This window comes from Lissotriton helveticus, chromosome 3_1 (genome assembly GCF_964261635.1).
Source record: "Lissotriton helveticus chromosome 3_1, aLisHel1.1, whole genome shotgun sequence".
Taxonomy (NCBI): Eukaryota; Metazoa; Chordata; class Amphibia; order Caudata; family Salamandridae; genus Lissotriton; species Lissotriton helveticus.
The window spans coordinates 572,401,642-572,429,345 of NC_136061.1; the positions used below are offsets into that span (position 1 = coordinate 572,401,642).

General features: G+C 45.9%; 1 protein-coding gene across 3 annotated transcripts in view; it reads left to right on the top strand.

Moving 5' to 3' along the window:
- NME9 (NME/NM23 family member 9) overlaps positions 1-27,704 on the top strand; it is a 697,622-nt gene that overhangs the window by 499,108 nt on the left and 170,810 nt on the right. For all 3 annotated transcript variants that reach the window (XM_078680514.1, XM_078680516.1, XM_078680515.1), the window contains exons 17-18: positions 5,783-5,884; positions 8,216-8,317. In XM_078680514.1, coding sequence (XP_078536640.1) covers positions 5,783-5,884; positions 8,216-8,317 — 204 coding nt within the window. The remainder of the gene's footprint in view (positions 1-5,782; positions 5,885-8,215; positions 8,318-27,704) is intronic.

Genomic DNA, 27,704 nt, shown 5'->3' on the forward strand with positions numbered 1-27,704 from the left:
CGGAATCCAGGAGAAGGCACTGGAGTGGATCACCTCCTTCCTCGCCGGAAGGACACAGAGAGTCCGCCTCCCCCCGTTCAGATCGGAGGCCACCGAAGTCATCTGCGGCGTTCCTCAAGGCTCCTCGCTCAGCCCAACACTCTTCAACGTATACATGAGCCCCCTCGCAGCCATCGCACGCCAGCACACCTGAACATCATCTCCTACGCCGACGAGCCCCAGCTGATCCTCTCCCTCACTAACGACCCCGCCACCGCCAGAGCCAACCTGCACGAAGGGATGACAGACGTAGCCACATGGATGTCGAACAGCCGCCTGAAACTGAACTCGGACAAGACGGAAGTCCTCATCCTGGGATCCTCACCCTCCGCCTGGGACGACTCCTGGTGGCCCCCCGCCCTGGGCAGCGCACCCAAACCAACAGAACACGCACGCAACCTGGGCTTCATCCTGGACTCCTCCCTCTCCATGACCAGACAAGTCAACGCCGTCTCCTCATCGTGCTTCAACATCCTGCGCATGCTACGTAAGATCTTCCGATGGATCCCCACCGAGACCAGGAAGACGTCACCCAGGCCCTCGTCACCAGCCGTCTAGACTATGGCAACTCCCTCTACGCCGGAACCACCGCCAAACTCCAGAAGAGACTCCAGCGGATCCAGAACACCTCAGCACGACTCATCCTGGACATCCCCCGCCGCAGCCACATCTCCGGACACCTGAGAGACCTGCACTGGCTCCCGGTCAACAAGAGAATCACCTTCCGGCTCCTCACCCACGCACACAAAGCCCTACACAACCAAGGACCAGGATACCTCAACAGCCGCCTCATCTTCTACGCTCCCAAACGCCAGCTTCGATCGACCAGCCACGCCCTCGCCGCCGTCCCCCGCATCCGAAGAGCCACCACAGGAGGAAGGTCCTTCTCCTACCTGGCCACCAAGACTTGGAACTCCCTTCCTACCCACCTCCGCCTGACCCAGGACCACCTCGCCTTCAGGAAGCAGCTCAAGACCTGGCTGTTCGAGCAGTAGCGGACCCCCCCCCCCCCCCCCCAGCGCCTTGAGACCCTCCGGGTGAGTAGTGCGCTATATAAATGCATTGATTGATTGATTGATTTATTTACACGCTTTCTCTCCAGTGGATCTGCCTATTTCCCTTAAAATCTTGAACGGTCTGATAACTGGCTCGCTCGCCAACCCTTGCACAGCCAGACTACTAGCTGCAGTCGAGGAGATCATTAACCCCGAAGTGAATATCATCATAAACTCTTCCCTTCTTGAGGCTTGGGTGCCAGAGGCCTGGAAGCAGGCTAAAATCCTCCCTCTTCGAAAAAAGCCTACTCTTGACCCCAGATCCCAGGGAATTACCATCCCATCTCTCTCCTGCCAAGCATAGTCAAAGTTTGTGAAAAGATGGTGACCAGACAACAACAGAGTTTGTCAAAGGGTCGGACATTTTGCATCTGGCCCAGTCAGGGTTTCGATCCTCCTCCAGCACAGAGTCAGCATTGGTGGAGGTTTCCGAGGCAATTTGTGAGTGTCTGGATGCTGGTGGGAGAGCAGCCTTAGTAATGCTCGACCTATTGGCAGCATTTGGCACGGTCCCACACTCACTGCTACTTTCCCGGCTCACTGAGGTTGGCGTCTCGGGCTCTGCCTGGGGCTGGCTTAGGTCCTTCCTGGAAGGACGGGTGCAACAGATCTGGCTGTCGCCGGCCACGTCTACCCACAACCGGTCGCCACAGAGGTCCCGCAGGGGTCTTCCCTTAGCCCCCTTTTTATTAACATCTATGTCACTCCTCTGGTCTACTTGGCCGAGGACTTGCGGGCTAAGGTGATTGCTTATGTGGATGACACTCAGCTCCTCTTTACCTGTCCAGCACTGCTTGTCTTCGGTTTTCAAGTGGCTTGCCACTGCGCAACTCAAATGTAACGAAGACAAGTCACAGATTCTCCTTTACTGCAATTTCTGTCCCAGTTTCAGGGATACGATCTGGCCTCCGGGGTTTCCCTTGCCGACTTCTAATGGGAAATCCGGTACGAATCTGGGAGTGTGGTTCGAGGACAGTTTATCCTTTTCCACACAGGTAAAGAACTTCTCAGGCAGCTGCTTTGGCCTCCTCAAAACTTTAAGGAGATTCCTCCCCCTTCTGCCTAGACCCGCCAAAGAGACAGTCATCGGCGCTTTGATTCTTTCCCGCTTGGATTACGCCAACGCTTTGTATGTGGGCATCCCGAGTTACGCTTTGAATAAACTTCACGTCGTGCAGAATGCGGCCGCCAGGCTTCTCCTTGGAATTTCCAACAGGAATAGTGTGCCCGAACAACTACGCTCACTGCACCGGCTTCCCGTAGGCGAACGGGTCAAATTTAAATCCCTTATGATTTCCCATTGTGCCCTCTACGGTCATGGCCCCGCATATTTACGCAAGCGGTTTTCCTTCTATGTCCCGTTGAGACAATTGCGCTCCTCAGCACTTCTTTTAGCTAAAGTGCCCCGCTTCATTCGCCATAGGCTGGGCGGCTGCTCCCTTGCTGTGAAAGCCTCCCAGGCTTGGAATGCCCTCCCTTTTGCTCTTCGTGATAACCAAGATCTTTTGGCCTTCAAGAAACATCTTAAAACCTACCTCTTCGCCTAGTGTTAGTCTGGTGACTCCAGGTTTCGCGCTGGGACACTCTTCGGAGTAGCTGCGCGCATTATAAAACTATATAACATAACATAACATCCTAACCCCCAGTTTGTTTAATCTATACCTCGCTGACTTAGAAAATCATCTTCCACAAGAGGAAAGCAGTCCCACTAGTTTGGCAACAGAGCCAATAGTATGCGTACAGTATGCCAATGATATTGTCCACTTGAGCCAAACGCCAATTAGCCTGCTACGCACTATGAACACACTAAAAATCTATATGGACCAGCAAGGCTTAGAGCTGAACTTAAAACCAACATGGTCCGCCTGGTCAACACCAAGTATAACTCATTAACCTGGTCCATAGCGGACAAAAGATCGAAGTAGCAGCCACAAACAAGTTTTGTACATCAATATGGACTGCCAGATGTCCTTCAAAGTTCAAATACCACCTTGTTGCCTGTGATGGGACCACGGCGCCTTCAGCGCCGATGCCCCGTCGGCCGACCCGATCACAACAACAGTTCCCTGTTACCCGGACAACCATCACCACCAGAACTCCACCCCTTTCTCTTTCCCTACAGGAGCCAGTCCCGACGCGGAACACACAGGAAGTGCATCCCCGCGACCCCGGAAGTTCCTCCCTCTATCCGGAGGCGGACCCCAGAAAAGCAGGAAGAGCCGACACCACCGCGTTCAAGCAGGAAGACTCGTGGCAAGAGACGGCGTGCGAAGAACCCCCGGAGAAGAGAGACGAACCCGAACCAAGAGACGAGGTCTGGACGGAGGACTGGTGGATTCCAGAGGAGGACGCTGGAGAGCGGCCGCAACTCAAGGACGGAGTTGCGGCGGGCCAAGTGAGTACCAGTTCCAAGTGTGTGTAAATAGTAGGCTGTAAATACGACCCTTGTAAAGTAGCGTCCCCCAGTCACTTTTCACCGCGCACTGTAAATAGAGTATATAGTTGTGTGAGAGTGGCACGATCACGAGTGTGGAAACCCTTCCCCCACGTCCCGGCACAGAAGCACCCTCCGACTTGTCCGTACTGTCTCCTCCCCTCTCCTACCTACCCCTCCCTCTCCTCATGTTCGCTCTAGTCCCCACACACCCGGTGAAGGAAGCAGTTGCATCCCCTGGGCCTGACCGACAGAACTAACGGCCACTATTCTCTCTCTCCTTTTCCCACCTCCGAGGAACCACCGTCCGGGAGCTGAACCGACTGCTGCATTACAGGACCACACACGACTCCAGTCAAGACCGACATTCGCCCCTGGACTATCACCACCGGAAGGCTCATCCCCTCGATCCCGGAACCCACAATCATAGAACCCTCTTCTCCCTTGTACTTTACCCTTGGAACTCTGTATTTGAATAAACACCGGCTACGAGATAGCCCACTACATACGGCCTCCGCGCTTTTTATTCCGGTCCGCTCCCACCCCACGCTTACATTGCCCTACAGGGAAAAGCACATTCGCTAATATTTTCTTTCAAGCTGTTGAAAAAGCAACTCAGTTGCCCCTCACGTTGGTCACTTATTAACTGTAATGGCCGCCAATTTCATCCCAACAGTGACACATGGTATGGAAATCCTGAATTGGGGGGGGAAACGGAAATGCTCAACAAGCTCCAAACAAAAGCCTACAAAGCAATATTCTCCATACCAAAAGTATAATCTCCAGCCCAGGTTCGCCTCGAATCTGGCCTAAATTTTCAAAAACGCTCTTGTCAAATTATGATGAGATTGCGCGCTTCTGAGAGGGGTTCTCTAAAATAAACAAGGTTTGATTGAAATCGAGGAACAGTTGAAGAACAAACAAAAAAAACTCTTTGGGAGAATACTTAGAGCAGGCAGTAGATGAACTGGGCCTCCGAGACTCATGGGCCAGTAACGTGGAAAGAGCAGCCTTTTGACGAGTAACTAACTCTTCAACCAAATAGCTTTCTCATTTAAGTGATAAGAATCACTTTGCAAAGAGATGTTAGGCTTGAACAGTAATCAACTTGAGACGCCAGGAGTACATGTTAGCCTACTTTTCACCAGCTTTAAAATATCAGTTCATGCTATACCGTTTCGGTCACATTGACATCAAAGATTTTATTCCAACCGGGAAGGCCTGTCACCTAACCCAGTTTGACGTCTATGCGGATACAAACAAGAGTCAGCATTGCACATCTTTTTTTATGCCCTGTGGTCATGGCCCAAAGGGAAAATCTACTGAACCAATATTCTTGTAACTTCACATCCGCTCCTGCAGACGAGCCATAACCACTTGGTTGAGTGAGCTTTCCAGGGATCAAAAGTTTTAAAACCGATATTGAAGAAACTTAGTGGCATCGGGATAGAGAATGTCCATGGTAAGTAGGCGTTTTAAGAGCTCTGCACATGCACTTTACATGCAAAAACAAGGGCACAATATGAAGAACCTCACAGTTCAAGGAGGCAACCCTCGTCTCAGGTTAAAGGCACACAGGAGCTTTTCTAAACATGTGCTATGTAAGGTAATCTAACGCTTTTTCTAGGGGATTCCTATTATTATTATTATTATATATGTTTAATTCATTTATGGCCGGAAAAAGTTAAACATATTTATTTGTTTTAATTTATTTATGACAGGAAAATAAGTGTCCAATTCTTAATCCAGAAGATATCTTGCCCACAGGTATTCGCAGATATTTGTGAATGCTGACACACCTGCCGGAGCCCCTTGTGTCTCTGCAGCTTCTGTCTATGATCACACTAGGATCTTCAACCTGTAGTCTGTTTCTAACTGCTTTGTGTGCATCAGCTCAGCAAGCTTGTACCCCTCCCATCTGGTGGCACCAGGTGTAGTTAGGCTTCATTGGCTGGCTCCATGTAAGTCTCAAAATGCAATGCCTATGACATCAGGCTCTCTTGTACTCCTTAGCTCCAGCGTACTGCGGCCACCAGAGTCGTTCTATGAATAGGCTGTAAAAGATCTACTCTGACAGGGATCAAGAAAGGTTTTAGCTCAAAATATGGGGTCCTGTATGGGTCATTAATTATTTGCTTGCTTCTCTCTGTGCACAGTCATTACTTGTTTGCTGGCTCTCTTTCTGCGCAGTCATTAATTCTTTCCCAGCTTTGTTTGTGCTCAGTCATTTATTGTGTACTATTCTTCTTTGCAGATTTATCTGAGCATGAGCCCGAGGACCAAGAAAGTGACCTAATGCATGCTGAGAAAAATGAAGTGGAGACCCCTGATGGTGTCACTCCTCTGGAGAAAAAGGGTAATCATTAATCTCTTTTCTAAAAAGATGCTATCTAAGGTAATCTCACGATTTTTCTAGGGGATTTTCTAACTGCTTTGTGTGCATCTGTTCAGCAGGCTTGTACCCCCCTCCCCACCCCCCCACCTGTCGGAGCCAGGTGGTTTTAGGCCTCAATGGCTGCCTCCATGTAAGTCTCCGCCCTCGGCTGCCTATAACAAATAAGGCCCACATCGGAAGCAACCCCCCCAATGTCGGAATACAGATTGTAAACAGTGACCTAGACCAAGTCCCGCTACATCCACTCCTTACCATCCTATGGGTGTGACTATTTCCAAGTACCTCCTTCAACAGAAAGAAATAACATCAGACACATGGGTATTAGATCTCGTAATTTATGTACATACGCTGGAGCTTGTAAAGAGGCAACCAAACCATCCTCCAAAGGGTGCACACACTCTTCAACTACACCTATTGAGAAAAAAGTGCTTGTTATGCTGGTCAAGAGTGTGGTAAATAAAGTCCCTTACTATCGGAGAGGCACAGGATTCTACTCCCGTTTCTTTCCATATACACAAGAAAACGGGGGAATGGAGACCCATCCTAGACCTCAGCGTACTGAAAAAGTTCTTACGCAAACAATGCTTCTGTATGATAACTCTCTCCGATATCCTGCACCTGCTAAACAGCAGAGACTACATGACCTCTCAAGACCTACAAGATGCGTATTTTCACATCCCAAGCACACAGATATTTCTGCGTCATTGTAGTCTGTACCCACTACCAGTTCTGAGTCCTTCCTTTCGGCCTCAAATCAGCTGTACGCATAAGCCCCATTACCAGCCACACTGAAAGACAAGGTCATCAGGTATTCTCCTTCCTAGACAACTGGCTGATAAAAGCCTCAATGCCACAGCAAGTTTCTAGAGCTACCAACGCTTGCCTCTCACTGTTTCACAGACTAGGCCTCATAGTGAATTATCCAAAATCCTCAACTAGCCAAAGTCAAACAATAGCTTTTCTGGGAACCAATCTGAATACAAAGCGAAACAAAGCCTTTCTCTCCCAAAACAGACAGATAAGACTATGAAACTTGTCTCTAATTATTTCCAAAAGAAAGTCAGTTTCATTGCGGATGTACAAGTCGTTACTGGGCTTGGTCTGACCTGCAATCAATCTGATCCTGCTGGCACGGCTCAAGATGATACCACTGCAGGAGGAGCTACAAGCACAATGGATCCACGTGGAGGGATCATTTGACTACTTGATAAACTTCACCCCAAGGATGGCAGAGATGTTATTGTGGTGGTCTCAAAATCCTCACTGTTAGAAATGGGATCTCTGGTTGGCTAAGGCTTGCGCCAAAGCCAGGCAGAGACCACCACTCTGGTCAGGGCAAGGAAGTTACACGCCAAGATAACCCCTGCTCACCCCTTGGTAGCTTGGCAGGAGCAGTAAGGCTTATCCCGGAGGCAATGTGTAAAGTGTTTGCGCAACACACACACACAGCAGCAACACACTAGGCACACCACAAAAAGGAACTCCACACAAGGTTATATATAAAAATAGCCTTTGTATTATCATAAAACATATTAGATCATTATCACACATATACACTGTGCCACCTGGCACTGGGCAGTATTTACAGGGGATTATTTACACGTGACAGGGCCACGTGGGCCACTGTCAGAATAAGCACTTAGTAGAAATAGTAGATGTAGAACATAGAATAACTGTAGCACAAAATAAAAATTGTAGAACACCACCAGTAACCACTGGTAAAAGGTAGGAACACACTACACAAGACTAATCACCATAGGCATAGGTCACGCAGTGAAACATAAACTAACTGGCATTCCCCCTACTAGGCAAAACAACTCCTAATCCTAAAACACTGGTAGAGGTATAAAGTAGGATGCATAAATACATTACGCATAAATCACATTGGGCAATTATCATCAACCTGTAGTCTGTTTCTAACGCTTCCTGTGCATCTGCTCAGCAGGCGTGTACACCCCCCACACCTGTCGGCACCAGGTGGTGTTAGGCTGGCTCCATGTAAGTCTCAAAATGCAATGCCTATGACATCAGGCTCTCTTGTACTCCTTAGCTCCAGCGTACTGCGGCCACCAGCGTCGTTCTATGAATAGGCTGTAAAAGATCTACTCTGACATGGGATCAAGAAAGGTTTTAGCTCAAAACATGGGGTCCTGTATGGGTCATTAATTCTTTGCTTGCTTCTCTCTGTGCACAGTCATTACTTGTTTGCTGGCTCTCTTTCTGCGCAGTCATTAATTCTTTCCCAGCTTTGTTTGTGCTCAGTCATTTATTGTGTACTATTCTTCTTTGCAGATTTATCTGAGCATGAGCCCGAGGACCAAGAAAGTGACCTAATGCATGCTGAGAAAAATGAAGTGGAGACCGCTGATGGTGTCACCCCTCTCGAGAAAAAGGGTAATCATGAATCTCTTTTCTAAAAAGATGCTATGTAAGGTAATCTCACGATTTTTCTAGGGGATTTCTGTTTACAAATCTCAATATAAGCATTCTCACTGAAGTTGTGTTTACTTGGGATGTGCATTCTGTCTTGAGATATCTTTGTCGAGGGTTCTTTTCTCTTTGTCATCCACATTTTATCACTCTATATCTAATCATTGTCGTCTCTGTTGTAAGATATGTACATTCAGATGTGTTTAGATATTTTATCATCCTAGAAATGTATAGCCACATTTGTACCAAAGGTTTTCGGTGAAGACCTGCTGCAGTCAACATCAGCAGCACATAGGATCTGAAACAAATATTTACATAGAGGGTTGTATGCTCATAGAATCCCTTCATCCTTATGTTGCAGCCCTTCAGAGTTCCCCTCCTCTGGGCCTGTTACTTGATGGGAAAGCCATGTGAAGGAGGGACATAGTCACTAACTTCTAAAATTTCTTTCAAAAACTTGTTTGGTTTCATTTATTCATTACAGGAAACATTGAAAAATCTCCTATTCCTAAGCCAGAGGTTACCTTGCCCACTGCGAGTGCATCTGCGGATATCTGGTAGTGCAGACACACCTGCCAGAGACGTTGCTGTCTCGGCAGCTTCTCTCTATGATCACACTAGGGTCTTCAAACTCTAGTCTGTTACTAACTGCTTTGTGTGCATCTGTTCAGCAGGCTTGTACCCCCCCCCCCACCTGTCGGAGCCAGGTGGTTTTAGGCCTCAATGGCTGGCTCCATGTAAGTCTCTGCCCTCGGCTGCCTATAACAAATAAGGCCCACACCGGAAGCAACCCCCCCAATGTCGGAATACAGATTGTAAACAGTGACCTAGACCAAGTCCCGCTACATCCACTGGAGGAGGAGTGTGGCTCAATGGTTAGAGCGGCAGACCCTGATGCAGAGTTTCGGCCAGGGACCAGGGTTCGATTCCCGCCTCGGCGGGGTCTCGGGCTCAATTTCCTCAGACCTGTTAATTCTCGCCTCGGTGCCTATTCTAATCACGGGCCCCACGCTGCAACTCTGGGCAATAGCTTGCTTAGCCTACACACCAGCCCCAACAGCGCTAAGGATGCCTGGCTTCACCCTGGGGGTGCCCAGGAGTGGACACTTCACAGGGAAAGCCAGGAGGGGTTCCACAGTTGTATGAGTATCAGCGCCAAGAAGCCGAATAGGCGACACCGCAAGGTGACCGCCTGGTGACAGTGCGCTCTATAAGTACCATGACATTTACATTTACATTTACCATCCTATGGGTGTAACTATTTCCAAGTACCTCCTTCAACAGAAAGAAATAACATCGGACAAATTGGTATTAGATCTCGTAAATTATGTACATACGCTGGAGCTTGTACAGAGGCAACCAAACCATCCTCCAAAAGGGTGCGCACACTCTTCAACTACACCTATTGAGAAAAAAGTGCTTGTTATGCTGGTCATGAGTGTGGTAAATAAAGTCCCTTACTATCGGAGAGGCACGGGATTCTATTCCCATTTCTTTCCATATACACAAGAAAACAGGGGAATGGAGACCCATCCTAGACCTCAGCATACTGAAAAAGTTCTTACGCAAACAATGCTTCCGTATGATAACTCTCTCCGATATCCTGCACCTGCTAAACAGCAGAGACTACATGACCTCTCAGGACCTACAAGATGCGTATTTTCACATCCGCACACATCTCAAGCACACAGATATTTCTGCGTCATTGTAGTCTGTACCCACTGAATAGTGGGTAGGAGGAGCACTCGAGGTTTATCAACGGTTCAACAAATTATACTACATTTTTTTAGTTTATTTTTTATTTTTCTTCTCAGCGTGCCGCTAAGGTAGCACGTTTGTCTTATCCGTGCCTGCAACTGAAAACCTATCTTAAGTGTCTGAGACACTTAACCTCAGCGCACTGTCGCTTTGCGCGGTTGTAATACAAACACTCCGCCTTAATTTTTACTCAATTAAACACAGTTGTTTGTTTTCAAGATATACAGTTTATCACAAAATGATCAAAAGATGATAATTCAGTAACTTTTCCTCAGTTACAAAATGTTTTCATACAATGCATAGTTGTACAATGAAATGAAATTCACATTATTGCTTTTTTAAACATTGACTTTTAAACATTGACAATAGATGACTTTATCTTGGTGCCCAATGCATTTCAAGCTCAAACGAGCTCTTCCTCAGGGGCCTGTGAAATGAATTATGTGTATGGGTTACTCTATTAGTCATAGATGAGACAGAAAACAAAACATCAATATGTACAAGGTGTCCAAAAACGTCATTGAAAACATGCTAGCGGAGTGAAAACACACATAACCGTCACCTCAGTGAATGCACCTCACTGTGCCAAGCAATGACCCAAAATCACGGAAAAACAAACTTACTGATGTCGTGATCACCTGTATCTTCAATCTAGACCATAAAACGTGTGAAAAACGTATGGAAAACCATGGTAAGAAGCTGCTCTCAACTGACAAATGGTCCGAGTAAACTAACTGGCAATTGGCGCGGTTCTCTCTTACCTTATTGTAAACGCTCGGTGCCATAAAACATAGGGTTCTGTTCTTGCGAGGGTCTTAACTGATCTGCAATGACAAACCGTGTCACTCAACTCTGGGTTCAAAGAAACCTCACAACCAAGTCGCGTCTGCCTGGACGGATTATTTAAGAACCCCTTACCGTAATCAGAGGAACTATACTTCAAGCTTCTACTCCACACCTCGGATCTGCACTACAGCGGCTTCTCAATGCACCGACTCGCCGTGTGAAACGCACCGCGGTCTTCCTCAATACAAAGCGTGGTGGCTGGGGGTATGAACACTAACAAAGGACTCAACTGACCAGCTGAAGATCCCTAAACTACGGGCGCCATATACAAAGGGTCGAAAACGACTCGATAATCATACGCTAAAGCCTCTGAATGAAAAATAAAAATGAAAATGAAAATGAAATGAACCCTAAAAAGAGAAAGTGTGTGTTTTTAATAGAATACTCCTACTAGGCATCATTTTCGTACTATTATTCAATTGTCATGACATTTTATAGAAAAGCAGACATCAAGCTGAAACAGACAACATGGGTAAAACAGACTCATATGAAACATGATAAATCGATTTTTTCATTTAACCCTTTGGGTTCCTGGGTGACCAAAAACCTTATCCAATGTATTTCTCTCTGGAGGAGGGATCTGGTGAGATCAACCCCCTCATGAACTTTAACAACTTCCAGAATGGAGAACCTGATCTGAGCTATGCCATGATTATTGTCATTCCAGTGTTTTGCCAGATTACTTTTAACATTTTTATTTCTTATTGTGCTTTTGTGTTCTGTAATTCTCGTTTTGAGTTTTCTCTCCGTTTTACCTACATAAATTTTCCCACAGGGACACTTAATGTAATAAATAAAAAATTTTGAATTACAGTCTCCATTATAGTGCAGTTCCATGGCTTTTCCAGTTTGTGGATGATGTAATGTTTTTCCTGTGATCACATTAGAACAATGAACACAATTCTCACATTTCTTCATCCCTCTATTGGACACTTCTGTGTCTCTTGTAGGAGTCAACAGTAGTTCTTTAAGGTTCTTCGACCTTGTATATGCAAAAATTGGTTTGTTGTCAAAAATTCCATTAAAATCATCTTCATTCCTCAAGAGATCCCAGTGTTTATTGATAATTGTTTTCAATTTTTGAGATGAAGTTGAAAACTTAGATACAAACACATGTCTGTCCGTGGTTTTTTTTGGTTTCTGGGTTAGTAGATTCTCCCTGCTGTTTGAATCTATCCTGTTTTTTGCTTTGAGCAAAATTTCATCAGGGTAACCTCTTTCTTTGTAGCGTTGATGTTGGATTCTGAGATTCTCTTTAAGATCTTCCTCTTGAGAGCAGATCCTTTTGATCCGCATATATTGCGATACTGGTAGGTTATTCTTTAGGTTTTGAGGGTGAAAACTATGAAATAACAATGAATTATTTACATCAGTCTCTTTTCTGAAAACTTTCGTTTTGATCTGAGTATCCTCAATATTAATCAAAACGTCTAAGAATGGCAGTTCTTTGTCGCTGATGGCATGAGTAAATTCAATGTTGTCTTCACAATGGTTCAGTCTGGCAATTTCAAATTCTAGACTCTCCTTGGTTCCAGACCATAGTACAAATATATCGTCGATGAATCTACGATATAAAATTGCATGTTCATTCCAAACAATGTTTGTGTAAATATGGTCGGCTTCAAATTTAGCCATGAAGGTGTTAGCATATGCCGGGGCCCCAGCAAATCCCATGGACGTGCCGTTCTGTTGGAGATAAAACTTTGATGACCATTGAAAATAACTGTGATACAAACAAAAATGTAAAAGTTCCAAAATGAAAACTTTTTCTGCCTTTACAGAGGGTTGTTGTAGCAGAGCCCATTCCACGGCCTCCATTCCGGCTTGATGAGGGATATGAAAACATTTTGTAACTGAGGAAAAGTTACTGAATTATCATCTTTTGATCATTTTCTGATAAACTGTATATCTTGAAAACAAACAACTGTGTTTAATTGAGTAAAAATTAAGGCGGAGTGTTTGTATTACAACCGCGCAAAGCGACAGTGCGCTGAGGTTAAGTGTCTCAGACACTTAAGATAGGTTTTCAGTCTGTACCCACTACCAGTTCTGAGTCCTCCCTTTCGGCTTCAAGTCAGTTGTACGCATAAGCCCCAGTACCAGCCACACTGAAAGACAAGGTCATCAGGTATTCCCCTTCCTAGACAACTGGCTGATAAAAGCCTCAATGCCACAGCAAGTTTCCAGAGCTACCAACGCTTGCCTCTCACTGTTTCACAGACTAGGCCTCACAGTGAATTATCCAAAATCCTCAACTAGCCAAAGTCAAACAATAGCGTTTCTGGGAACCAATCTGAATACAAAGCAAAACAAAGCCTTTCTCTCCCAAAACAGACAGATAAGACTATGAAACTTGTCTCTAATTATTTCCAAAAGAAAGTCAGTTTCATTGCGGATGTACATGTCGTTACTGGGCTTGGTCTTGTCTGCAATTAATCTGATCCCGCTGGCATGGCTCAAGATGATACCACTGCTGGAGGAGCTACAAGCACAATGGATCCAGGCGGAGGGATCGTTTGACACCTTGATAAACTTCACCCCAAGGATGGCAGAGATGTGATTGTGGTGGTCTCAAAATCCTCACTTACTGCAAGGCCTCACTTTCTTGACTTCACAACCAGATTTCATCATCACCACTGATGCATCCTTACAGGGCTGGGGCGGCAACTTACAGGACCTACAGATACAAGGAACGTGGTAACTACAATGGATAGCAATTACTTTGAACTAAAGGCGATATCTCTTACCCTCCAGGCTTTTCTTCAACGTACAGCAGGAGCCTCTGTGCTGGTCGGTACGCACAATGCAACCAGCATATATTAGATCAACTAGCAAGGGGGTACCAATTCACTAATCACTAATGCTATCTCAGGAAGCCCAAGAATTGTGGAGGTGGCATGCAACCCACAAGATATCACTGAAAGCCAAGCATGTGTCGGGCATAAACAATATCTTAGCAGACACCCTCAGCAGATCCACAGACCGTTGCCACGAGTGGGAACTGGATCAAGCGGAAGTGGACAAAATATCCTTCTGGTGAGGCAACCCAGCGTTGGATCTTTTCATGACAGACAAGAACGCCAAATGCCAGTTCTGTGCCAGTCGATACCCACACCCAGGGTCGTGGGGAAAAGCCCTTTCAATGAGATGGTCGAGGATTTATGCATATGCTTTTCTCCCTTTCCCTCTCATATTGAGGATTCTCCACAAAATTAAGTTGGAACCCTGTCGCCTCATTCTAATAGTTCCCAAATGCCACAGGCAGCATTGGTTTATGGAGCGCGTATTGATGTCAGAGTCAAAACCCATTCGCCTCCTGACATTTCAAAATCTCTTAACGAGGGACAGTGGCTAAATCCTACATCCGGTGGCAGCCTCTCGAATTACATGCATGGCTCCTGAATTCAACAAGTTCCAAGACGTAGATCTCTCTCAAGACTGTAGAGAAATTTTGGCTAAAGCAAGAGCTGAATCAACAAACAAGATGTACAGGTTGAAGTGGAAGAGATTATGCTCATGGTGTCAGTAATCTAACCTGCATCCCTTGAAAGTATCACCTGAACAGATTCTACTTTACCTACTGTCAATAGCCAGATCAGGTTTGGTACATGCGTCTTTTAAAGTTCACCTAGCCACAATCAGGCCCTTTGTTTTGGCAAATCACAGGTTTTTCTATTTGCTACATTTGGCATGACTTCTTTAGCTACTTGCCAAATTTTTGGAGGCGTAGGCATAGGAAATGCTGCATAGGCACCTGTTTACATCATTGCAAGCTGGAGTGGTGAGGTGTTAGACCCAGTGGTTTCTGGCTGGCTGGTACGCATCAAAACCAGATAGAATCACTGTCATAGATAGGATGAGTATGATACATGTGTCCGATAACCTGTGCTCACCCATGGGTAGCTTGGCACAGAGCAGTCAGGATTATCCTCAGGGTAAAAGTGTAAATTATTGGCACAACCCTCACCCTCGTAACACACTGTGTACACTACAAAAAAACACGCCACACTACAAAAAACCACTCCACACTGTCTGCATTAAACACTGGGCTTTGCATTATGCACACATTTAAATCAAAACCACATACACTTTGGATGTATACTTTACAGTTATATGGAAATGTCGAATTCTTCCATTAGCTGCAGAATGGCATTATCAAATATGTACTTCTCAAAAGTATTCACCTGACCTGTTATACCCTCAGCCTCATAAGCAACATAAACCCATGTGCGTACTTCCCAGAGGAGTTCACGATCCAAGCAATCCCTCCCACATCAACAGCGACATAAACATATATGCACGATGTTCAGAGGAAATCCACTTTGCCACTAACACATTATCTTAAAACACGACATTCTCACTATCGCAGGCCCTGTACAGTTGTAGCAGTCAATAAATCACAGGTTTTGACTACGCATCGTGACCTAGCCCCTATGCAACTCAAACTACACCAGCAAACTATACACATTGCACCAGCCAGCGACACTTTGATTAGATTGTCGAGACCACCTAAAGCAAAAGGACACAGTTACGTGCTATAGTTCCTCCAAATTAGGTCCGCAGACACACAGCAGCACCTTCTCTAACTATCCACCCCTGTAGGAAAAAGGCTGTCACACAAGAAGCGGGTGAACTTCCAGTGTGGACAATGGTTCCCCTCCGGCGGAAGTGCAAGCTGCAGTTGCTCCAGGCAACTGACCGTGTGTGCACACAAGGAACAATGAGACCCTGCTGGCCCAGTCACGATACTCTCAACAACAGAGTACCTTGTGGCGTGGGTCTGGGGAGAGGGAGCAAACGGCCTCGGACTGAGGCTGCTATGTCAAGCACTGGCATCCCCCCAATCTGGGGGTCAGAGACAGTCTAGGCTGCCAGCTCAGGTCCCACAGACTCAGCAAACTTCCCTCCACAACTCTCGGACACCACACGCTGTGGAGTGAAAGCTAGCACAGGTTTCCGATTGTAAGCTTGGGTGCCTTGGACTCAGCAAACTTTCCCCACAATCCTCAAACTCCTCACGCCATTTCACCCCTAGGTGGGCCACAGATCATTAAGAGCACACTCCTTGGCACAGTGTGATTGCTACACACGCCGGGATGGTCCTTCTCCCAACCAGTGATCACTTCCACCCATTTCCACCACACTCTGCGCAGTCCATACAATCTCGTGGAAATGGGGAGATCCTTTTTGTCCCTGGGATCTCATGGACAGGCAGCCAGCAAACCGGTCCCTTAGAGTGCTTAGGAACCCGAACAACGACAGTTGGCAATTAGCTGCAGGCCATCAACATCCAGGCAAATCCACCAAGTGGTAGTCCCCTTCCTAGAGCACGACAAGCCCCAGGCCATCACAAGTCTCTCGAATAATCCAGTTGCAGTCCCTGTTGCCCTAATGGTTCCTCCAGCATTAAACTAGCGTAGTATGAGTCCAATTCCCAAAGCGTCTCTAACTCCTGAGGGCAGAGACCCTGTAGTTATACCCACAGTGGCCTTTGAAAATGAGATCAGTTCAAAGGGCCATCTTAAAAATGCACGGGCCATCTCTAAATTTTGCCCTGTCTGTCATCCTACCCTGGGAGGCTTGATCAATATATTTTTAGTGGGGCTAATTCTGCCCCCTCTTATCCATCCCAGGAAGGCCCCTCGGAGTCAGAGGTCTTCAGTTTCCCTTGAGCCCCTAGTTTATGACTGTCTTGTAAGGAATGCACAGATGTAGCTTCCCCCTCCCCAGCACCCAGATGTGGATTGAAGACAGGCTGACAGAAACACAAAGCCACAAGCACAAAAATGTCCACTTTCTCAAAGGGGTATTTCCATGTTAATAATGTCTAATCCACTCACACCACCAGAGAGGATTTGCCATTACTAACTCATCTATGCATGCCGGTAATCTAGCCTATCAACGATCCCTCTTGTCAATCCAATGCGAGAGGCAGACCCTACCGTACTGAACACAGCATCAAGTGGCATTCACTACCAGTGCATGTAACACACCAGCACATAGGTCCTACTTCTTCCCGACACCACACCCTGCCCCCAGGGAGGACTTCGATATAGCAAGAGACATACAGAACCTTGTCAAGTAGCTTTTACAGTAACCTGCACACACAAGCCCCAACAGGGCAAACCTGTGGCACGTATCAAAAGCTACCTCCATGGGTGGCACAACCAGTACTGCTGGCCCAGAGAGGAGCATTTGAGTTACATGCCCTAGGTATATGTCTTAGCCCAAGACAAGAGACTTACAGCTAACCTGAATCAGCCAATCATGCATACACTAACCAACAGTATGTATATGACAAGCACATTGCTTTGACACTGAATGGCAGCGTCAAAAGTGCTCAAAGTTCGAAGGCTAGCACATAGATAAGCGGAAAACCATTAGAGACAAAAGCAGAAAGGCGAGAGAAAGCACCCTAGAAAGGGCCATTTCCAACACAACCCCCACCCAGCCGAAAGCCAGGGAAGTTTACTTAATGCCTTGATAAACTCGCCTGCGCTGGGCAATAGACCCTGGACAATGGCACACCTCCCCAGTGGAACCTGCCAGCCCTATGCCTGCTGGCCCTATGCCCACCCGGACCGAACCCCATACCCCCAGAACCCTATTGGATTCGTTCCACCTATTCGCAGGGCTCACTAAGCCTCCCCTGGGAATTCCCCACAGGCTTAACCCAGTGCCCCTGTTTGCCGGGGGTCTGACTACTGCCCTCGCCCCCGGGCAGCCCTAGTTCACTGGTACATGACCCAGCAAAGAGCATCAATAGCTGTCAGTGTCCAGAACCAGGTCTTTGTCCACTCCAAATCCTCTGTCCTGGGTGGTTTATCAGATGGTGGTGGATAATCCCGGGTGCACCGCACTCATTATATGCTCTCCCTTTCATCATCCTAGGGATGGTCTCCTGAGCCTGGTCCTCCATCTCAGGGTCAGGATCCTGAGGCTGGACAGGGGCGAGTTATTTTGCCCCTTGCTCCCCCTCTGGAAATTCTGCACCCCGTCAAGGAGGGGTACCCCTGAATCCTTAACCTGGGGCACGTGTATGTCAGCCGCCCCCCATGTTCTTCCTCCACTAGGGAAATTCTTCAGTAGATGTTGTCCTGGTACTGCCCTGGCTCCTCCCTCTGAAAATACATCATACCCTGGAGCTGAGTTGGAGGCATCCTGTCTACTCCTACCCTCCCTTCTCCTCTGAGGAGGCATAGGGGACCTCCCCAACCCCAAGGGATATTGCCCACGCTTATCCGTACCTCCCTCCACCCTTGGTAAGGGTCCACCAGAGCCACTCACTTCCCTAGTGCCTGTCCAGCCTATGTGCTGGACCAAGCTGACACCATCTGTCCTGGACTCAGCCCTCTTGGCTTTTAAGTCCAACTCTCTCATACTCAACCCTTGAGCCAACATAATTTTCTTTTCTTCCTTCGCAACCTTGGCCTACTCACTTTCCCACTTAAGTTTGGCCAGCTCCCACTTGTTCTTCCTTTCCCCCTGCCTGTCCTCCAGCTCTTCTGGGGACAGACCCCTAGGGGAACCACTACTGATTGACCTGAAGGGTACTACGCTACCTCCAGCCGCTCCTGCTCCTTAGCATCCACTACATCTCCTTCCCCAGAATTCTCAGCTGTACCTCTGGCCTGCCTGCCAGGCCCTCAATGCCATTTGCAGTTCTTCCTTTCTACTGAGGCCTTTAACCCCTTCGACGCTCATGACGAGCTGGGCTCGTCATGCAGTAGCCTCCTGCTACGCTGATGACGAGCCCAGCTCGTCATGTAAAGTGGTATCTGTAGAATCCTAGCTCAGGAGAAAAATCCCCATAGCGTTCAAGGTGTTAAAAGAACATTTCAGGTCTTTGCAGAAACCTTTGAGCTGGGCTACCATATAGGTCGCCAATGTATTCTGCTCAAACTCCACTACCGCAGGTACCTCCGCTGGCTCTCCAGAATTAGACATGACTGTTGTGAACACAGAAAGGTTTCCAAACTAGAATGGCAAACCACAGGAAAAAAAACAAGGCAAGAAAACAATATTGCACATTGCAGTCATAGCAAAACACTGCGTTGCTAGGGCTTGCGCCAACACATGTCCTATCCTCACCGCTGATCGCCAAATGTTAGACTCATTAGTTTCTGCCTGGCTTGGACGCATCGAAGGCAGGCAGAATCCAGCCTTGTAGATAGGATGAGTACGATACACTTTTCCGATAACCTGTGCTCACCCTTGGGTAGCTTGGCACAGAGCAGTCAGGCTCAAAGTCAAAGTGTAAAGTATTGGCACAACCCCCACCTTTGCAACACACTGTGGATTTGCCATTACTAACTCATCAATATCAAACTCTATACTGCCACTCTTCTGTACGTAGGAAATCCAGCTCAATAGCCTTTCCACTGATCCATCATGTCAGTCCAGTGCGAGAAGCAGGCCCTCCCGTACCGAGCACACCATCCTGTACCAATCACCACCAGTACATGTACAGCAGCCATGCACATGCCCTATCTCGTCCCACCACTGCACCCTGCCCTCAGGGAGTACTCTGATCTAGCGAGCAACATGCAGAACCTTGGCAAGTAGCTTTTTAAATGCCAAGCCAAGCAACAATAACCTGCACACACACGCCCTACTGGGTTCTGCAAGTGTGGGTGGGCTATTGCGTTCATTAAAATGTAAAGTTCTTAATAGAGCTGTCTTATCTCATCTCTTTTTTATATTGAGGAAGAGAAGAAGAAGACCTGATGGGGGCAGAGATTTATTTCAGATCCTGGGTGTATAGGTGGAGAAGGGCTAAAGCCTATTTCTGGTACTGCTTAATCTAAATCTGGTGATGGTGAGCTAGATAGATCGGGTACCGGTGTGAAGTTTTTAAAGGTTGTGCAGGTTAGCAGGTGATGCCCTTAAGGGAGGCAGTGTGAGGTTTGGGAGTCTGCGAATCATGGCTCTGTCAGAGTATGAGAAATTGAATGGAAGTTTAGTTTCTGGGATGAATGGTTTCACATCCTTTAGAAAAAGGAGTCATGCTTTTGTCTGGGATGGTTTGTGATGTTGCACAGAAACAACTTCTTTTCTAAGCCTCAATTTCATACAAATGCAACACCTGTTTTAACCCAATCCTGGCACCAAATGCCAGGTTATTGGACCATCTCGACTCCACTACCAAACTTTGTGATTTGCACTGGTATTGCAAAGGCTGTCATTTTTTTTGAAACATTCAAAAAGTACACATCACATCCTGAAAACTTTAAATAGAAACCTGCAGTATCTTGGAGAGGAATGTAATTCTCCCCAGGATCCTGAGGCGTAACCAAGGATGCTAGAGGCAGGGGTAAGAGAGGTGCTGCAGCACCCCCAAGAAATCCTTGCAGGAGTTCAGAAAGGAAATGAACAATAAAAAGGCATTTACAATTTGTTTTTATCTTGTCCCATTTCCTTAATTTAAAGACAGATGCAAAGTGTTATGCAATATATACTGACAAACTGCTCCTTATTTACGGTGGGGATTGGTGTTTACTTTTCCTTGACTGCAAAGTGAGGGAATTTTTTTTAATGTGAACCGAGTGACAATCTTACTGGGGTACAGGAAGTATAAAAGGGAAAGTTGCAGATTGTCAAATGTTTAACATAATTCAATTTAAATTCAAGTAAAGAACTTTAAAAAAATTCAAACTGCATCAAAAGCAAGTAAAGTTCAAATCAGGCACATTTTTTTTTTGTAATTCTGAAGTGTGATCAAAATAAAGACCTTAACAAACCAAGACACTTTAATTGGCAAATTGTATATGTGCGCAAATATCCGATTTCCACAAGTTATCATTTGTGTGCTACATAGGTTTAGCAGTAAATCTGCATGCTAATAAAAATGTTGAATCTGATTTAGAGTTTGGCGGAGGGGTTACTCCATCACAAATGTGATGGATATCCACCGTATTACAAGTGCATTATATCCAATGGCGCTTGTAATGCGGTGACTGGGTAATCTGTCTGCCAAACTTTAAATCTGATAGAGACTTCTGGCTGCAAATTTCTTACCTTTGAATTTCCCAGGTGTCAGGCTGTATCTGGAAACGTTTGCTGAACAATACTGCTTGTGCCGTCGGGTGGCTCCATTTGGCTCCACGGGATGTGGACGTTGGTAGCGTCAGTTATGACATAGCACTACCTATATAAGCGCAACCGAGGCGCGTGGACGTCAGTTATTTTCTTTCCGCATCAGTTAAGCGCCGATCCGGGAAGAGCTAACCTCTGTCGGAATTTTGCCAACTTTGTGTGCAAGAGATGTCTTTGAGGAAAACAGGTTTCAAGCCGTGCAGTGCTTGCCACTCCATGATGTCGGTTACCGACCCCCACCTTGTCTGTCTCTGGTGTGTCAAGCGCGACCACCACTCGAAGTTGTGTTCGGACTGCCGTGCCATGGCTCCAGAGGCCCAGAGGCCTTGAGGGAGCGGACGATGAAGCTCCTTGCGGCCCGGCAGCCGACACCGTCGAACGAGACTCCACGGAGGTCCCAGTTCTTATCGAGGAAGAGGAGTTTGTAGGACTGCTCACGGAGCCCTAAGTCCTCTTCATCCCACTTATGGTCTTCAGGACACTCGGGAAAGAGGCATAAGAAGAAGAAGTCCAAGTAGACTCAATCTTTACCTTGGCTGTCGTCCGTCGACGAGAGAGGTAAGGAGCACCATTCTCAGATAAAAGAGTTTTACGAGGCCACGTGTCGCGTATTTGAGCAGGCCGACCCTGCTGGTGAGCCCTTGGTCCCCGCGGGGGTCGGCAGAGGTCCCAACAGGTTCAACACCATCGGCTCTGTCCACAGCGCCGAAAGGGCCTCATGGATCCGATCCCAGATCCGGGTCGACACCGGTCATGCCAACGCTTCCTCCTCCGGCGCCACTGGTGCACATCGGCGGTGCCAGCCCAATCCTCATCCCGATAACATGGAGCCGAAACTACATCGCTCGATGCCGTTTTCAGTGGCGATTGAACCCCGGGGTTCTATGTTGTCACCTAAGCACTTTGAGGATGTGCTAGGCTCAGGAGAGCTATGGGAGGGTTCTATGGACCCTCTGGAACACCATGATGACTCTGCGGAGCAGTTGGACTGGTATGGGGAACTTGCGGAAGCCAGTGGACTGGACACTTCTCCAGATAGCGGCATGCTCTTGATAGAGCGCGCAGGTCACCCGACTAACAATTTTACCATATGCACATTTGGGCCCATAAATTCAATTTACCATATTTATTTATCGGGTAACCTACACTCTACTACCAGTAACCCAGTTCCTTCCTATTTATTTCCAATGTACCTGACTTACCAATCCTCGTCACAGGTACCTATGATCACAATGGATCAGGGTGCTAGCTGAAAAAGATAAGCAGTTCACCAAACCACAATAACATTTATTATATTTGCACTCTTTATAATATCCAGAGACACGGGAAGTTTTGAAAAACCTTTATCTAATCTTCAGTGTTTGAAAGCAAAAGATTTACAGCCAGTAAACTATCAATGACCAAAATCATGAAAATTGTGTAGCCATGCAGAAAACAGATAGGGCCAACCATTTAGAAGTCTAAAGGGAAAATTCAAAGAAAAGGAACACACTGGGAAATGAGCGTCCTGGAAAATGGAGTTTCTAAAGGACTAGACGAAATAAGGGTCATGCTAGAATGTCACAGTTATGATTTCCTAAAGGATGGGTAAGAAAAGGAACATAAATCTAAAATGTCAAACTGAATCTATCATGTAGTAAAGGACGGGTAAGAAATTGGAACACGCTAATAATTCAGGAATGTTCTCTTCAGTTCAGTAAGGGTGGGTAAAGAGAATGGAGGAGCATTTTTATTTATAGACAGTATTTTATTCAACTATGAGGTAGGGGAAAAATGGAACATGCTTATAAAATGTACTTTCACGACTTCAGTATTTTGTCAAAAGGACAGGTAAAGAAAAGAACATATATATTTATATGTTCTCAGCAAAACTTTAGGTAAGCAAGGATAAAAGATTCAAGTGCGTTTCCCTCCCAGAATTATATTTACCTAGAACGGTGTGGAAACCAACACTGGCCACGGGTCAGTTAAGGACAGGAGAAACCCCAAGGGAAGCGATTGCCAGTAGGCCAGCAGGTGCAGTAAGGAAACCAGGACAGGAAAACCAGATTAGGATCAGGACAGGACCACCAAAGTTGAGACCAGCACCCGCAGTTCAGTTGCAACGCCTGCGCTACACCCTCTCTGCAGCTATCAGTCAGAACCCCAATTGGGTTATCGAATTCCCCAGTAAAGTGCTCCGCCAGCACTTAAGGTTTCCAAAACCCCGATTGGGTCTGTGGAAATGCGGACAGAGTGCTCCGCAGCACCTTTGTTCTCGATCAGCTATTGAGTGCGTTGGGTCAGTGACAGGTCAGCTATTCAGACAAGTCGGACAAATTCTCTAGCTAAACCTAGGCTAGTTATACTGTTTTCGGGTCAGTGTACCACCCCCCAAATGTTACAAGTGTAAAAATCCCAAATTTCGATTGGTCAGAAGAAAGGACCGGTCGTCACACCAGCATGGATTTGACTTTCACAAGCCCATAATTTACATCTTCTGGGACCGCCCATTGAATTTCGGGTTCCCATTAAGCATGAGCGCAAAATCCGCTCCGATCGCGGATTTTGCGGATTTTCGGTGAATCCGCGATCCGCGAACTCTCGCGGATTTACCGAAAATCCGCAATCCGCGATCGGAGCGGATTTTGCGGTCAAAAGTTCAAGCGAGCCTAATTAACGATGGCGCCGGCAAGCTGCCAGCGCCATCCTGCAATAGTTACTTAATTAGCTTCAACAGGAAGCTCTAATAGATAAGATACAGCAGGGGCTCGAGCGCCTGCTTTATTTTAACAGTTGGAGCTTCCTGTTGAAGCTAATTAAGTAACTATTGCAGGATGGCGCTGGCAGCTTGCCGGCGCCATCGTAAATTATTTTCAAAGGTGGTGTCTTCTTGAATAAATATGAAGGGCAGGGTTCATTCGGGCACGACGGTCCTGGCACAAAAAAATAAACCTCAACAGGAAACACTTGCAGATATCAATAAAGCATGTGCCCTAGTTGAAGCTTAAATTCAGTGACTCATTCATCAGGGCAAAAATTAATCTGCTGCTCTGATCGGTCTCTGCCCTTTTATACACACAAGAGGCATGCTCGCATGGACGCCCTGTCCGTTTGGCCCCGCCCACACACTCGAGGTGTGCACCGTCTTCCCGCCATTTACCCACTATGATGGACATTTCACTCAAGGGACCCCTGCGCACTTCGGCGCGATTGCATAGTAACACACACTTGGCCGCTGGAACTAGTTGAAGCGCAAATGCAGTGACTCATTAATCAGCCCAAAAAAAATCATGAGCGTTGGGAGGCTGGGCAGATGTGCCTTCTTCCCAAATATATCATCGAAAATCCGCTGTGATGCTGCTCTGATCGGTCTCTGACCTTTTAGACACACAAGAGGCATGTGCGCTCGCGTGGAAGCCCCGTCCGTTTGGCCCCGCCCACACACTCGATGAAGCCCCGCCCCCAAATCCGCAAATCCGCTAAATCCGCGGATTTTGCGGATCCACGATCCGTGGATCCGCTAAATCCGCGAATCGTGGATCCGCAAAATCCGCCCATGCTTAGTTCCCATGACATATGCTTTACACATAACAATGGTGAATTTATCAACATGTACATTCTATTTAACTGAGCACATTTCAGCTTCTTCGACTAGATGAGAAGGCTTCACCCAGGCACATCTTGGCTTGGGCTGCCATCTGGATTCATTCCAAAGGTCACTTCTGTGGAGACTCTCGGATCTCGCGCAGACTCAGTTTCAAGCAAGATGGAGAGCGGCAAAGGGAAGCAGGCCAGATTTTCCGTAATGTATCATAAAATAGAAAGAAACAGTTTTAAAACACAGAAAAAATGAATGCACTGTATACCATGAATCCCTATATTACTCCAATTACTTTATAATAACTATAGCATTAGAATGAATGCAAAACAAACAGCATAGCAAAAGCCGTGGTGCAAGCTTCGGGCATGTGAGAACACACAGCAGCCATCTTATTGCTACTGCGCAAGTGCAAAAGGGTTCCCACCAGAACTGCGAGTACGTCACGTCACATGGGTATGACCGACGCATGCGCAGAAGAAATTCCCGCGTAGCAGCAGCCATTTTAGTTGCAAGCGTATTAGTATTAGTAAACACATAAGCAAGCATCACTCGGATACCCAAAATGTAAGAATAAAGGGGAAATTAGTAAGACAAACAGATTGATTTAGTTCATTAACGTTATTCGAGGTTCATGATTACAAGCAAGTCGCTTTACGTGCGAATCCTTGCTCCATCAATCCCCTCTTTGAATATATTTTATATCATCACAGTTATTGGAACCAGATGCCAACTTTTCACATTTTCCCCAATTCAATCTCTTCAAACATTCTATTCAGCTTTTTCTCAGTCTCTTTATTAGGGTGAGAATTTTTCACCCTTTTATAAATCTGATTATTTAGTTCTTCTAATTCAAGTTCATCAACATTTCGTTTCACTCCTCTCTTGTTCACAGTGTATTTCTTTTGGTGTTTTCGACATTTGCAGCAGATAATTATGATGAATACTGCTAAACCTATTCCCGCAATTGGCATCAGTACTTTACTCAAAAGACTTTTACCTAGGTTAGAAAACCAATGACATACAGCAGAGAGACCATCAGTAAGTCTCTTCCAGGCACTATCAACCTCCAGTGGTTTGAGCTCTTTTTCCAAATTTGTAATGTTCCTCACATACCCTTTGATTTGTACACTTTTGTCAGGTATGTAAGTGCAACAATGTTGCGCTTTCAACATTCTGCAGACTCCGCCCTCTTTTGCTAATAATGTATCAAGAGCAAGTCGATTCTGTAAAACCATAGATCTGATCGCAACCACTTCGGTATTGACCATCAGGAATCCTCCAGCAGTGTCAGTAGATAACCGATCCACTACTGTTGACAATTTGCAAATTCTGTGTGTATTCAGAGCCACTCCCACTGTAGGTATCGTTGCACTAAAAATATCACCTACTATTTCACCAACACTTTCTCTTTTAGTACATACTAATTCATTAGTCTTTTCAGTGCTTCCAGTGATTTTCCCCACATGGTATATCTTTGGGAAGACAATACCAAAGTAACAGCTCCCGTACCAATGGTCGGGCAATTTGAAATAAGCCTTATTTCCACATATATAATAAATTCCAGGAAACACAGGCTCTGACCCATCTTTGAAACCCCAACCCACAATTACCTTGTAATTATGTTCGCATTCACTGGAACCAATAAATATGTTATTATAATAACTAGTCATTTCTCTATGAAGACAAAGTTTCCCTTTCTTTTCGAAATCCAGCAACATGGCAGCGTTAGCTCCACCATTTGAGGTGCTCCCTATGCTTTCAGCCCATTTAGGAATTTTCTGATTCTTGCCTTTAGCTTTCTTTTGGAAACTTTCTCTTCTTTTCTCTACCATATTCATAAACTCTTTCTCTTTTTCGTGTAATGAACAGGTCAAGTTATTTTTGTGTGCGTCATCTATATTTATTTTACCTACAGTTAGAAAATAATCACTCATGTATTTTTCTACATCTCTGGTTGTATGTACAGGGTTCAGGTTTCTTCGGACAGGAAGTTCAGAAAATGTCATATCAAAGTTTGAATAGTAATACTGTAAAGGTCCTCTTCTATAAAATAAACTAGTTAGAATACTACAGGAAATTCCATAGGTTAAGGGCAAGTGGTGGTAAGTCACACCTTCAGCTACTGAAGTGGGCAGCTTCATGCAAACATAACAATCATCTATTTCCCTAGCTTCTACATAATGTACTAACAGGTTTGCGAAAACATTTAAATGAGCTTTGTTCTTGATTTCGTTAAAGTGTAATCCTTCTTTATCTGGTGCTTCTAAATCTAACTTTGTTTGCTTAAGGCTAAGTGGTTTGTCTAGTGCATCTACTCTTTGTGGTGTATTTCTAGTGTGTGATTCTACAGTATCGTCTGGTAGGTTATTATTTGGGTACAGACTTTTTACTCATCATAGAAGGAATAGCTATTGTTAGTCCTATCCAAAGTACTAGTACTATTGCTGCACTACATAAAAATACTTGGCAGCATGTTTTTAAAACAACCTCGTCTCGGTCTTCCATTCACAGAAGAATCAGACATTTTGACTCAAAAGAAGCCTCAACCCCTCTTTGTAACTCTGCACAGTTTGCTTACTCGAGGTAACTTTTCAAGTGGGTTTCGCTTCTTCACTGCTCTGGTCAGTAATCAATTCTTCATCACTCTCGTCACTTATTTCCAAATTTTCAAATTCCTCCAATATGAAGTAAGTCCATTCAGGACTCTTATACTTATTATTCAATTTCTTTATACGGGCACTTCTTCTCTTGGCTTTTATCACAGTTGGGTCAGTTTGACTTGAGACCTCATTTATCTGTTCAGGTTCTTCGTTTATTGTCTTTAATCTCAATCTCAGTCTTTTCACAAATCTAGGTACTGAGTCACCTTTTCTGAGTCTTTTAACTGGCACTGTGTCTTGACTTTCTTCAAACACTCTTTTGCTTTCGTTCAGTTGTGGCACATTTGGATCAGGCTCGTCTTCTGTATTTTCCCCTAACTGGCTAGGTCCAGGTCTTTCATCAGTTTCTTCTGCCTGGTCACTAAACTGGCCTTGTTCAGGTGTATGCTGAATTTGGCTTTGATCTGTT